The sequence below is a fragment of the Cebus imitator genome, unplaced genomic scaffold, assembly GCF_001604975.1.
Source record: "Cebus imitator isolate Cc_AM_T3 unplaced genomic scaffold, Cebus_imitator-1.0 Scaffold295, whole genome shotgun sequence".
In the NCBI taxonomy this organism is placed as follows: Eukaryota; Metazoa; Chordata; class Mammalia; order Primates; family Cebidae; genus Cebus; species Cebus imitator.
Window position 1 is genome coordinate 833,097 of NW_016107610.1, and position 14,527 is coordinate 847,623.

At 34.9% G+C, this 14,527-nt stretch overlaps 1 protein-coding gene across 1 annotated transcript in view; it reads right to left on the bottom strand.

The window, feature by feature from the left end:
* Positions 1 to 543: 543 nt before the first annotated feature.
* Positions 544 to 14,527, bottom strand: part of LOC108285262 — a 30,718-nt gene continuing 16,734 nt past the window's right edge. Inside the window, 2 exon segments of the mRNA XM_037729122.1 lie at positions 544 to 1,625; positions 3,039 to 3,207. Of these exon segments, the coding sequence (XP_037585050.1) occupies positions 679 to 1,625; positions 3,039 to 3,207 (1,116 nt within the window). The 3' untranslated portion in view covers positions 544 to 678.

The following is a 14,527-nucleotide window of genomic DNA, read 5'->3' on the forward strand; positions in this document are numbered from 1 at the left end:
GGAGGCTGAGGCAGGAGGATCACTTGAGCTCAGGAGGTTAAGCCACGATCACGCCCCTGGATTCCAGCATGGCTGACAGTGAGACCCTGTCTCTAAAAATAATAATAATTAGTTAGAACTTGAACTCAAGTCCTTCGATTCCCAGCACACAGAGCCTTTCCTTGTCACACCAACAATGTCTCTTGCTAACTTGAACATGGTGAAGAGCAGTACAGCAGTCTACATACAGCAACCAAAACTTGACTCAGTGTATGCTATGTAGATACCCTGAAGTCTGAGTAAATGACCCCTATTGCCGTGGAAGAGGGATCGATGTATCATTTTCAATGTTCTAAATAATCCTGGTGTGCCTGATAAATGACATACATTGCCATAATTATAACAGAATTACAAATTTTAATAGACTGGGGACAAGCTACCAAGCAGTATGTTGAGTATTAAAATAGTTCATAGGGAATGCATATTATTCAACCTTCCGAAATGCATATTAAAGAACAGTCTTGGTTAAAATATCAATACAAAATGGTTTTAAGATTCTGATTTCTTAGAATACATTTTCTCATTTAAAAATCTAAAAAATGATTTATTATATCATTAATTTTTTTCACTGTAAAATTGAGTTTTCTCTTGGAAAACCAACAACTTGATAGTAGTTTCCTTTTAAGCGCAATTTGGTTATTAGAAGGCCTTTACTGCTGGAGTAATCTTGCAGAAGAATTTATGACCTTAGGAATTTGTGTTTTCAAAAATATAACCTGGACGAGAGGCATAGCTAGCTGGGCAAATTTCCTGTTTTTTCGGTGTGTACTCTACAGAGTACATAGTTACATCATCAAATGGAACAGAACTCTTAAAAGCGATATTTAAAGGTTTGCAACTCTCTGTTGGAATCAATTCATGTGGCACATAGTGAGATCTGAAAGTGCACAAACTATCAAATTTTCCAGATGGGTTGGGAATCTGCTGCTGCTGCTTCCTAATAAGTCCTTGACGACAACTTTCCCATGCTGGAAAATCTTCCTTCATGGTGCTTTTTCCTTGGAAAGGAAAATAGTTACTTCTTCTATGAGAAACTGGCCTGATGGGAACAACACAGTTGGTCAGATACGGAACATAGTCAAGATGGCTTGTGCTGTTTAACAGCATGCTACCTGTAGGAGGCACATACTCTGGTACTTTCTTGACCTCAGGCGGTGGGATTTCCCATGGTTGAAAACTTTCACGGAATTCAGTGCTTCTTTCAAACTGAGCATTTTGCATCACTCTGGTGTGTACAGGTCTGCAGATTTTTGCAGTTTCACCAACAAGGCCCTGAAAGTCACACTGGTGAGTTGTGAGATCCTCAAAGCGTTGATCAGTTGGTCTGTAAACTTCTTTTGACCTTTCAAACTTGAGTTCAAGCTGATGAGGTATATAATGAAGGCGATGACTTGTATTACCATTAAAAGGGGCTGTAGAACGTTTGGCCACAGAGGAAGGTTTAAAGCTTTGCCTAGGCTTTATCTCCTGAGGAACAAAATCATCCTGAAATATCGTTGAATTTCCAAATTTCGCAGTAGGGGGGTGGTAAGTTTGTTCTGGCTTATAAAGTTTACTTTTATGAATGTCCCAAGCTCTATAATCATCTTGAAAATTGAAACAAAGCAAAAACAATTTTAAATGCTGAAGAAAACAACTATCTTCTAAAAATCACATTGGCGTCTCTCATTGCCAAACATCTTTCCATTTCCTTTAGAAATCTAAACAATAGTACCAGAATAAAGTTTCTCTGATTCCTTTCAGATTTGTTCTTTTTCTTCATTTCCACCTTTCTCTATCCTTCTCCTCACTTTAATACACATAACTTTCCACTTTCGGATTAATCTGATTACATAACAAAGGAATGGCACATCTGAGCCTGATTGCAGATAGTTCTTGAAAGCCAAAAGGACTGTGTTGTAGGTGAGGACAGAGTTTAGGAGATTATGATTGTATTCCTAGAGTGGCTGGGATTTTAACTACAACTCACAAAATGCTAAGGTATGTCTGAAATCCAGGGGTTGAATAAAATCAAGTGCCGTCACATGTGGGCAAAAGTAAAACAGGTATTACTCCTTGCTTTGGAGAGACTCATCAAAAGAGAGAAAATTTTAATTCTAGTATGCTTTAGGAAGCCTGTAGAACTCCTTGAGCAAAGATACAGGGTAAATTGTGCTATCCCATAAAGATCACTGGCTTTAACTTTCCCTCATGAACTGGACCTTAAGGCATTCCCAAAAGATAGAGGGCCATCTAGAGGCCAGAGACCTTAACTGAATGCCTTCAAAGGTGTTTGGAATTGTAGAATTTTGAAGTGACCATCAGAGCAAAGACCTGGGGTTTGGAAGTTAAATAACCTTTTGCCTACTTCCTGGCAGTTTACCTAGATTATGGAGCATTTGGGGTCACTCTGGTGTATACAGAGTGATGACTTGTAATACCATTACAAGTTGGTAATGGTATACTTCACTAAAACTGAAATGTTTATATTTCAACTAAGGATTATTTGTGTTTTCTATTTGTAGATGGGAAGCTACTAAGCTAGGAAATACCATAGAATTGACTTCACCCCAAAATATGTATTTCTAAATACAGAAAAATTATAAAAGAGAGAAATTTATCGTACAAGATAATGCACTAAAATCTGGACGAAAGTTTACAGGATGTAAACATTTTTACAGTGTTTACAGGAAAGGTCAAACCTTGAAAACTTATTATGCAGATAGCTTTTTCAAATAGAAAAATTGCTTATCCATTTCTGCCAAAATGGCCAAGTTTTGAACTAGATGATTAAGTTAGTAGTGTTTGGATGAGTGTACCTGACTCAAGAATAGGCAACCTTTAGGCTAGCAGAAACCTATAAGACAAACTGACAGAACAGATGAGCTAGATCTAGCATTCTTATTCTTGTAAACCTAAAATTGCAAATAATGAGTGAGATAGAAATGGGAAAATTGGAAAGGATGCCAGGAGGTAGAGCTGAAGAGCTATGGAAAGCTGAAGTTATGTTCAATACAGACCTGTAAAGAAACAGAAATGATATATAGGCAGAGGCGGCCAGTTAGTAAAGTGGTGATCAGAGCAGATGCAAGAAGGGAAGTAAAGATGCTGTGAGAGAAATAATGTAGCCCATCGCAGAGATGAAGGAAAAGCTTTTCCTTCAAGATCCTTGGGCCACCTGATAGCTTTCCATTTTCAGTTCACATGAAGCTTTACCAGAGTCTTTTTTTCTTGAGGTACCATGAGGGAATCTCTCTTCTTTGCAAACTAAAGTATAAAAGTATAACACTATTTTTCATTAACTAAAAGGTATCACATGTTATTGAAGGTTTATAGTTCCACACAATCATATAGGTAGAATTCTTGCTGCCAAATAAGAGAAAAAGATTTTCATTATAAGAGAGTAAACAGAAGAGACTATTTCTCCCTCACCAAACCAGCTCTGACTTTCATAATGGAAGCAAGAATTTGGACACGGAGAAATGAATGTGATACCATACAATAGTATGAATATAAGTTCTAGATAACAGCAGAAAATTGATTTTCTCCCTATAAATATGCCTATGTTCATATGCCTGGAATATGTATTACCCATTCTGGAATATTTAATAACATTCTAGCAATACCTTTAAAACATAATATTTATCACCTGCTTTTAGTGTTTTGTGATATTTCGGGGAAAAACGAATAAGAAAACAAACATAATGCTGTCCACGTCTAACAATACAGTCTGGTTATGTGGCAGCCCTTGTTAGATATTTCCTCAGCTCACTTTTTATGTCTAGCCCCTAAAATCTAGTTAGAAAGTTTATTCTCTTCTGAACAGCTTTAAGTCCAAGAAGTGCCTGCGTGCATTTGCCCACTATTTGTATATACAACTCCAACCTTTTTTTTTTTTTGAGACAGAGTCTCACTCCATCACCAGGTGCCAGGCCCAACCTCATTTTAATATAGTGAGCTGTTCTAGGTTCTTCTTTTAGGACAAAAGTCTTCAGTTGCTTATGCTAGTTCTTTTTCCTGGTACCTGGGACTGCACCCTGTGGTGTCTTGTGGTACCAAGGAATTGAAAACTATTTTTACAAGGTCAGGGGACATCATCCTGGGCCTCATCTTTTTCAATCTGCATACCATCTGTCTACTCCCATGGTTTTAATACTGCCTGTAAGCTGATGACTCCCAAACTTGAATCTCTACTTCAGACCTCCCTTCAAACACCAAACTCACATATTTATCTGCCTACTAGACATCCTTATTTGAATGTCCCTCAGATAAATGAAATTTAGTATTCCCCTTGTTGAATTTATTATCTCACTCAGACTCACATTCCCCAGAAAATAACATATCAACAAAGTTTCTGTTATGAATTTGGCATCTCAGGGTAAGGTTCCATCTAATTGACTTTCTCTCCCTCATTTCCTTTTCTCCTTTTCAAGTGGTTTTCAAATACTGTCAATATTACCTTCTAAATATTAATTTCTTCCTTCTTGAAGCAAACATGAAATGAATGGCAACCTGATAAAATTGTCAAAAATAAGCAAGAAAAAAAAAGAAAAAGCCACAATGTAGAATAAAGGTCTATAAGGTCTGTAGTGCTATTTTCTTTCATTCTTGATATTTGTAATTAGTGTCTTCTCTCTTTTGGTTTATTAATTTTACCTTTTAATAGAACCAATTTTTTGTTCCATTTATTTTTTTCTCTACGGTTTTTCTGTTTTCAAATTTATTGATTGCTGCTGTTATCCTCATTTATTTCCTTCAACTTTGCTTTGGATTTAATTTGCTCTTATTTTTCTAGTTTCATATGATGAAGGTTTAGGCTATTAAGGCTTTCTTTTCTAATATGAACCTTAAATGCTACAAATCTTCCTCAAAGCATTGCTTTAGATGCATCTTTCAGATTTTGATATACTCTTTTCATTTTCATTGAATTCAAAATATTTTCTAATTTCTTTTGTTGCTTCTGCTTAACACCATTAGAAATTTAGAAATTTGTCATTTAGCTTCCAAATATTTGGGATTTTTTTCCAAATTTTTTTTCTATTATTGATGTTTAATTCTGTTATGATCAAAAACATGCATTACATGATTTCAATTCTTTATATTTGTTAAGGTTTGTTTTATGACTGAATATAGCTTGTCTGGATAAACATTTCATGTGTACTTGAAAAGAATGTGTATTCTGTTATTGTTGACAGAAGGACTTTACAAATGTCAATTTGGACAAGATTGTTGATAGTGTTGGTCAGGTTTTTATATCATTACTCATTTCCTGTCTATGTTCTATAGATTACTTAAAGGGAGTGTTAAAGTTTCCAACTACAAATGCATATTTTTACATTGCTTATGTTTGTACTATAAGTTTTTGCTTTGTGTATTTGAAGCTCAAGTGACAGGGGCATACACATTGAGGATCTTGTATTTGGGAAATGGAAGGTGGGTGTCTGGTGGTTTCTCTGTTGTCCTGGTCCAGCTTCCAGTCTTAGGCAGGCCCTATGCCCCAGGGTCTCAGGAGCAGGGCTCTCTTAGTGCACCTGCATGTTCACTTGATGTAGTAGGTCTCTAGTTGTTGGTCCCAAGACATTTTCCTGTTCTTTCTTCATGTTCAAGGTTTGGTTTTAGTTTGCTTCTTGTTGTTACTTTTCCTTTACCTTTCCTCAAGTTGGAACACATCTTCACCTATTCATTCAGGGTGTCACAGCGATGCCTCTCCTGCAGTGAATTAATGCTTTTGTTCTGTAGGTTAGAGGCATTCAAATGGAGCTTCCTGGTTATTTTTTTCAACAACCATTCTTCTCTCCATGCCTGCACCACCAAAGCAATCTTCTATGGTTTCCAGCCTTTCTCCCAATCTTTCTGATGATCACACAGTGAACATCCACAGGGAAGAGTCTATAAGTGGTTTTGAACACATCCTTTAGTGTCTGAAGTTCTAGGAGCTTCTATACTCTCACAGATGTAAATGAATTATTTTATCCACTTGTGTAACAACTAGTCTTCATTCCATGCCCTGCTTTGGGTGAAACAGTGCTTGCCTCCTGTCTCAACTGGGTACAAGTTGTTTTTCCTTAAATTTCAGGCTAATTGGTTAACCTGTGATCTCAGCTTTCTGAAGGATTCATAAACATTTACGATTTTGTAGATTATCCACTTTCTAAAGGATCCGTAAACATTTATGATTTTGTAGATTATCTGGCTTTTTCTTATTATGTTGGGAACATAATTTTTCTGGCCTCTGTATCCTACACAGAAGCTGAAAATTCTGGATTTTTCTATGGTGAGGTTTAAAATTAGACCTTCAACTCTACAAATTCAATTTCCTTTACACATACAGGACTATTCTGACTTTTTATTTCTTCTTGAGTTACATTTGGTAAATTGTATTTTTCAAAAAATTTATTCATTTTATGTAAGTTGTAAATTATTGGCATTTTTTTTTTTTTTTTTTTTTTTTTTTTTTNTTTTTTTACAAATCTTACCTTTTTGTGTGAAAAATAAATCTGAGTTTTAATCATAATATTTTGTTCATTTACATTTAATGTAATGATTTAGCTGAGCTTAAGTTGACTGTATTTGCTTTTGATATGTCCCTTCTTTGTTCCCATACCCCTTATTTCCTGCCACCTTTTGTATTAATGGCATTTTTATTATTACACTTTCTCTATTAGAATTTTAACCTTCTATATTTTAAAAATAAAAATGAATTTTTGACTTATTATGAGATTTTTCTGGCTCAAACTTAAATGGATATTTTTACCGCTTCTACAACAATGGAAGAACCTTTAAACGATTTAATTCTATTTATGTAAAAACATAATATGGTAATTGTGACTTTAAGTTGTCAATATTCTTTTATATTTACCCTTTCTGTGTGCTTCATTCCTTCCTGCATTTCATGCTTCTATCTGGAATAAGTTTCCTTTCAACTGAAGAATTTCCTTTAATACTTTTTGTAGTATGGATCTCAGCTTTTTTTTTTTTTTTTTTTTTTTTTTTTTATTTTTTTTTTTTTTTTTTTGTCTGAAAACATTTTTACTTTGCTTTAATTTTTAAAGGGTATTTTTACTAGATACACAATTTTCAGATGTGCTGGCTTTAAAATTCTTGATGTTTCTCACATCTTTACAACTTTAAAAATGTCATTTCATTGTCATTTAACTTCCATAGTTTCTGTGAAAAGTCAGGTATCATTCTGTTTAAAAGTCAGATATGATTTTTTTCTTTTTGTAGATAATGTTTAGTTTTTCACTTGGTACTTTTAAGACTTTATCTTTACTTGGTTTTCAGAAGTTTGACAATAGTTGTCTGGGGTGGTTTCCTATGTGTTTCTTTTGGAGATCGCTGAGCTTCTTGAATCTGTGGGCTGATTCTTTCATCAGTTTTGGAAAGGTCTTCACCATTATATCTTCAAATATTTCCTGATTCTTCATAGACCTCATAACATTTTACTATATGTTGGATGTTGTGTAAAAGAGAATCATAAAAACTAAAATCAATATTATTTTCAACAGGAGACAATTTGCTCTTTACTATGTTAGAATACAAGGCAGATCACCTCATTCTTACCAAAATCTGAGCTAGATCAGTGTTAAATGGCACTTTTAGTTAGACATAGTCCTACTCTAGTTTCAAATGTCTCAAGAACAAGACTTGAGGTGTGTATTAGGGCCTTCATTCCAGTGGAACTCTGTCTCCTAAGCATTTACCCCCAAATAACACCGAGGGATATTCCTGGGGAATTTTTCTGTCCCAGTCTCCCAATACACCATATCCTCTCACCTACAAACACTCAGTGAATGTCTCACATTGAAAACCAACCATATATCTAGGGCTCTTCTAGATTTCACTTAGTCCTATCAGCCTGTATTCAGTGTTCCACCACTTTCTCTTTCCCCTACTAGAGCTTATCTGCTTATGCCAAACTCAATCTTCAGTATAGACCTAGACTTTATAAGTGTTCCCAGAGAATTAAATGGTTGGCCATATCAACTCACTGAGGAAGTGCTCCTCTCTCTCCAAAATTTTAGTTTTTTGCTTCTACAACGGTCTGATGCCCTTAAAAGAAGATTTTAAAAAATCTATACTTATGCCAAGCCCCTCAGCCTGGCAATCAAGGTTCTTCCCAGACTCATCTCAATCTACCTTTATAGAATTACACCCCAATCTCTCATCCCTGAAACCTAGTCCTCATGTCTACTGAATAACTTTTATTTTTCTGGTTCTATCAATTTTTTTTTTCTCATTTCATACCAGTGTTTAGAATATCCCCCCTCTTTCTATATATATCTATTGGCCATTTGTAAGTCTTCTTTGGAAAAATGTCTATTCAGGTACTTTTGTCATTTTTTAAATCCACTTTTTTTCGCTATTAAGTTGTGTAAACTCTTTATTTTTTTAATATTAACCCCTTATGTGATACATGGTTTGCTCATTATTTTCTACGAATTCATAGGTTGCATTTTTCTTTTCTTGATACTTTCCTTGCTGTACAGCCACTTTTTAGTTTGGCGTAATTTATTTCTCTATTTTTGCTTTTGTTTCCTATGTTTTGGGAGTCATATCCAAAAAACCATTGGCAAGGCCAAAGTCAAGGAAATTCCGCATGTTTTCTTCTAGGAGTTTTATGGTTTCAGGTGTTGTGTTTTAAGTCTTCAGTTCACTTTAAATTTATTTTGTGTATGGAATAAGAAAAGGCTCCAATTTCATTCTTTCACATGTGGATATTCAGTTTTCCCAGTACCATTTGTTTGATTTATTTTAATTTCAGATTGAGGAATTATGTGTGAAGGTGTGTTACTTGGGTATATTACATGATGCTGTTTAGGCTTCTAATGATTCCATCATCCAATTAGTGAACACGGTACCCAACAGGTAGTTGTTCAGCCATTGTGCCCTGCTCTCCCTCTCTCCTTTTGGAGTCTCCAGTGTTTATTGTTTCTGTCTTTGTGTCCATGTATACCTAATGTTTAATTCCCACTTATAAATGTGAACATGCAGTATTTGGCTTTCTGTTTCTATGTTAAATGACTTAGAATAATGACCTCCAGTTGTATCTTTGTTGCTGCAAATAACATGATTTAATTTTTTATGGTTGCATAGTATTCGTGTATATATTCTCCATTTTCTTTATCTGATCCACCATTGATAGGCACCTGGGTTAATTCCATGTCTTTGCTATTGTGAAAAGTGCTACAATGAATGTACAAGTGCAGAGAGAATGATTTATTATCCTTTGGATATGTACCCAGTAACGGGATTGCTTAGCTGAATAGTAATTCTACTTTTAGCTCTTTGAGTAATCTCCAAACTGCTTTCCACAAAGACTGGACTAATTCGCATTCCCACCGACAGTATGTAAGTGTTCCCTTTTCTCTGCAACCTCACCAGCATCTATGTTTTTTTTTTTTTTTTTTTTTTTTTTTTTTTTTTTTTGACTTTTTAAATAATTGCCATTCTGACTGGTATGAAATGGTATCTCATTGTGGTTTTCATTTACATCTGTCTGATTATTAGTGATGTTGAGAATTTTTTCATGGGTTTGTTGGCCACTTATATGTTTTCTTTTGAAAAGTGTCTTTTCCTGTCCTTTGCCTACCTTTTAATGTTATTTTCCTTGTTGATTTAACTTCCTTATAGATTCTGGATATTAATTCCTTGTTGGATGCATAGTTTGTGAATATTTTCTCCTAGTATGTATCTTGTTACTCTGTTGATAGTTTCTCTTCCTGTGCAGAAGTTCTCTTCATTTGTCAATTTTTATTGCATTTGCTTTTGAGCACTTAAGGTATAAATTCTTTGCCTAAGTCATGTCTAGAAGAGTATTTACTAGGATTTTTATAGTTTAAGGTCTTACATTTAAGCCTTTAATCATCTTGAGTCAATTTTTGCATATAATGAGACGTAGGAGTGCAGTTTCATCCTTCTGCATATGGTTAGGCAGTTTCTCTAGCATCATTTATGGAATAGGGAGTCCTTTCTTCATTGTTTATTTTTACCAATTTGTTGACAATCAGGTGGTTGTAGGTGTCTGGCTTAATTTCAGGGGTTTCCATTCTGTTGCATTGGTCTATGTGTCTGTTTTTGTATGAGTACCATGCTGTTTTGGTTACTGTAGCTTTGTAGTATAGTTTGAAGTTAGGAGATGGAGATGTATTACCTCTGGCTTTATTCTTTTTGTTTAGGATTGTCTTGGGTATTCAGGCTCTTTTTGGGTTCCATATAAATTTTAGAATAGTTTTTCTCCAATTCTGCAAAAAATTATATTGGTAATTTGGTAGATTGCTTTGGGTTGTATGACATTTTAATGATATTGAATCTTCCAATCCATGATTGTAGAATGCTTTTCCATTTGTGTAGCCTATGATTTCTTTCTCCTTGTAGGGATCTTTGACCTCCTTGGTTAGATGGATGCCCAGGTACTGTGAGTGTGTGTGGTTATTGTAAATGGGATTGTGTTCTCAGCTTGTACATTATTGGTGTATAGAAATGCTACTGATTTTTGTGTATTGATTATGTATCCTGAGACTTGGCTTAAGTCGTTTATTAGGTTTAGGAGTCTTTTGGCAGAATCTTTAGGGTTTCCCATGTATAAATTACGTTGTCAGCAAAGAGAGATAATTTGATTTCCTCTTTTCCTATTTGGATGCCTTTTCTTTCTCTTGCCTGATTGCTCTGGCTAGCACTTCCAGTACTATGTTGAATATGAGTGATAATAGTGGGCATCCTTGTCTTGTTCCAGTTCTCAAAGGGAATGCTTCCAGTTTTTTGTTCATTCAGTATGATGTTGGCTGTCGGTTTGTCATAGATGGCTATTATTATTTTGAGGTATGTTCCTTCAATGCCTAGTTTGTTGAGAGTTTTTTTTATCATGAAGGGATGCTGAAATTGTCAAATGCTTTTTCTGCAATTACTGAGATTATCATGATTTTTGTTTTTAATTCTGTTTATGTGGTGAATCATGTACATTGATTTGCATAAGTTGGACCATCCCTGCATCCCAGGAATAAAACCCACTTGACCGTGGTGAATTAACTGTTTGATGTGCTGTTGGATTTGTGTGCTAGTATTTTTTGAGGATTTTACATCTGTGTTCATGGACAATGGTCTATAATTCTCTTTTTTGGGTTTTTGTCAGATTTTGGTATCAGGATCATACTACTTTCATAGAATGAGTCAGGGAGGCGTCCCTCTTCCACAATTTTTTGGGATACTTTCAGTAGGATTGGTGCCAGCTGTTCTTTGTATGTCTGGTAGAATTCAGCTGTGAACTGAACCCATTTGGCCCAGGGTTCTTACTACTGATTACATTTCCTTACCTGTTGTTGATCTGTTCAGGATTTCTGTTTCTTCCTGGTTCAGTCTTGGGAATTTGTGTTTCCAGGAATCTATTCATTTCCTGTAGACTTCCTAGTTAATGTGTACATAGAGATGTTCATAATATTCTCTGAGGAGCTTTTGTATTTCTGCGGGATCTGCTGTGATGTCACTTTTGTCATTTTTTATTGTGCTTATGTGGATGTCCTTTTTTTGTTAATCTAGCTAGTGGTCTATCCGCCTTGTGTATCTTTTCAAAAAATGAAATTTTTGCTTCATTGATCCTTTGAAATCTCGATTTCATTCAGTTCTGCTTGATTTTAATCATTTCTTCTGCTAGATTTGGATATTTTGCTCACACTATTGGTTGCAAGGTTAGGTTGTTAGAATTTGAGATATTTCTATCTTTTTGATGTAGGCATTTAGCTCTATAAACTCTCCTTTTAACCCTGCTTTTGCCACATCCCAGGAGTTTTGGTATGTTGTCTCTCTATTTTCATTTATTTCAAATACTTTTTAAATTTATGCCTTAATTTTGTTATTTACCCAAAAGTCAGTCAGGGGCAAGTTGTTTAGTTTCCATGTATTTGTGTGGTTTTGAGAGTTCCTCTTGGTACTGATTTCTATTTTTATTCTGTGGTCTGAGAAAATGCTTTGTATTATTTCAGTGTTTTGAATTTATTGAGACTTGCTTTATGACTGAGAATGTGGACAAACTTAGGGTATGTTCCACATGCAGATGAAAAGAATGTATATTCTGTGGCTGTTAGGTGCAGTTTTCTGCAGATGTCTATTAAGTCCGTTTGGTCAAGCATTGAATTTAAGTCCAGAATTTGTTAGCTTTCTGTTTCGATTATCTGTCTAATGCTGTCAGTGGTGTGTTGAAGTCTCCCACTATTTTTGTGTGATTGTCAAAGTCTTTTCTTAGGTCTAGAAACATTTGTTTTATAAATCTGAGTGCATATATAACACATTTAGGATAGCTATATGTTCTCATTGAATTGTACTCTTTATTATTATATAATTAATGCCCTTCTTTGTCCCTTTTTGGTGGTTGTTGGTTTAAAGTCAATTTTATGTTTATGTGTTTTATGTATTTTATCTGATACAAAAATAGCAACTCCTGCTTTTTTTGTTTTCCATTTGTGTAGTAGATCTTTCTCCATCTTCTATTTTGAGCCTATGGGTGTAACTGCATGTGAGATGGGTCTCTCAAAGGTAGCAAAACAATAGGTGGTTTTTTTTTTTTTTAACCCAATTTGCCACTCTGTGTCTTTTAAGGAGAACATTTAGGCCATTTACATTCAAGTTTAATATTGATACATGGGGTTTTGTTCCTGTTATACACAGTGTTGTTAGCTAGTTGTTTTGTAGTCTTGATTGTGTAGTTGCTTTATAGGGTCTGTGCGCTATGTGTGTGCAAGCCAACACCACTTACTGAAAAGACTATTCTTTCTCCATTGTGTATTCTTGGCACCCGTCTCAAAAATTGGTTGGCTATAATATGTTTGGGTTTATTCTGGGTTTTCTGTTCTGTTTCATTGATCTACATGTCTATTCCTATGCTGGTACTGTATTATTTTGAATACTATAATTTTGTAATTTAATTTGAAATCACAATGTGTGATGCCTGAAACTTGCCCTTCTTTCTCAAGATTGCTTTGGCTGTCATGTGGAGTCTTTTGGGACTCCACATGGATTTTAGAATTATTTTTTGTATTTCTGTGAAAAATGATGTTGGAATTTTGATAGAGATTTCATTAATTCTATTGATTGCTTTTGATGGTATGAATATTTCAACAATATCAGTTCTTCCAATCCATGAGCACAGGATATATTTCCATTTACTTATATCTTCTTCAATGTCTTTCATCAGTGTTTCATAGTTTTTAATGTACAGATCTTTTACCTCCTTGGCTATCAATTGTAAAGTTTCTAAATGCCAATAACCATGCTACAATCCAGATCTCTGTATTCCTTACAATGGCTAGTACAGAGCAGGGTAATCCCAAAACATGTTTGTAAAATCAAATACTGACCTATTTTATGGTCTACATTTTAATATATATAAATTTCTAAGTTGAGGCTGCTGCGGGAAAAACACTTTTGTTGAGGAGTCACCAGTTTCATAAAGCCACACCTCCAGAATCTAAACGTTGTCCTGTTTACTATTTTGCAGGATCTTTTTTTCTCATATCTGATTTCTTTCTTGCCTCCTGTCTAACTCTAAAAGGACAGTGAGAGTATCTTCCCATTGTGACTTCTCTTCAGCTGCAGAATTGTTCTTAAACAGGTTATCTACAAAACCTGCAGTACAATCATATAGACTGTGGAAGTACAGCCTTGACCCCTAATATTTTTGTTGTCTCATGCCTGAAAACCTGAAATACAAAATGTCACCTTTGCTGCCTAAGAAAGTTCAGGAGTGAGAATGCCAGAGGAACTCAAAATTCCTTACCCTTGAACTATAACTATAGGAATGGAAGTATGGGAATCGACAGGAAACCCAGGTCATGGAAAGCTAGTAGTGTTGGTATAAGTGTGTGTGTGTGTGTGTGTGTGTGTGTGTGTGTGTGTGTGATGTATACGTGTTCCCAGCATCAGGGGACATCAGTATTACTACTATGTTTCTTATGGATCTTGTAGAAAAACAGAAAATCTTACTATGGTTGTGTAAAAGGCCAAATATAGTCATTTTCATCAACTATCTTTTATGTCAAATTTTACACAGTACATTTTCTCATATATATATCAATCAATCTATATATCAATAATTACTGTATGCTACATTTAATTATAATATACTTCTTCACCATTCACATAGTATTCCCAATTTATTCTTTGTGTAGCATGTTATGTGCTCAAAAGATTTAAAAAACAGAAAGAACACTGCTCTTGACCTCCCTAATGGGTAGGCTTATAGATGAAAGTATATTGATATCCTTGCACTTTATTTACCGATTGAATGGGTAGGCATGAAACTTAAAGAAAAAAGTATGCATTTAGCTATTACCTAAATAAAAAATGAATCATTACTTTGATTATTGATGGTATCACTCATACAAGTGTTTTGTTTTGTTTTGTTTTTCCCCCCATTTATTTTATTGCATTTTAGGTTTTGGGGTACATGTGAAGAACATGCAAAATTGTTGCATAGGAACACACGTGGCAGTGTGATTTGCTGCCTTCCTCCCCATCA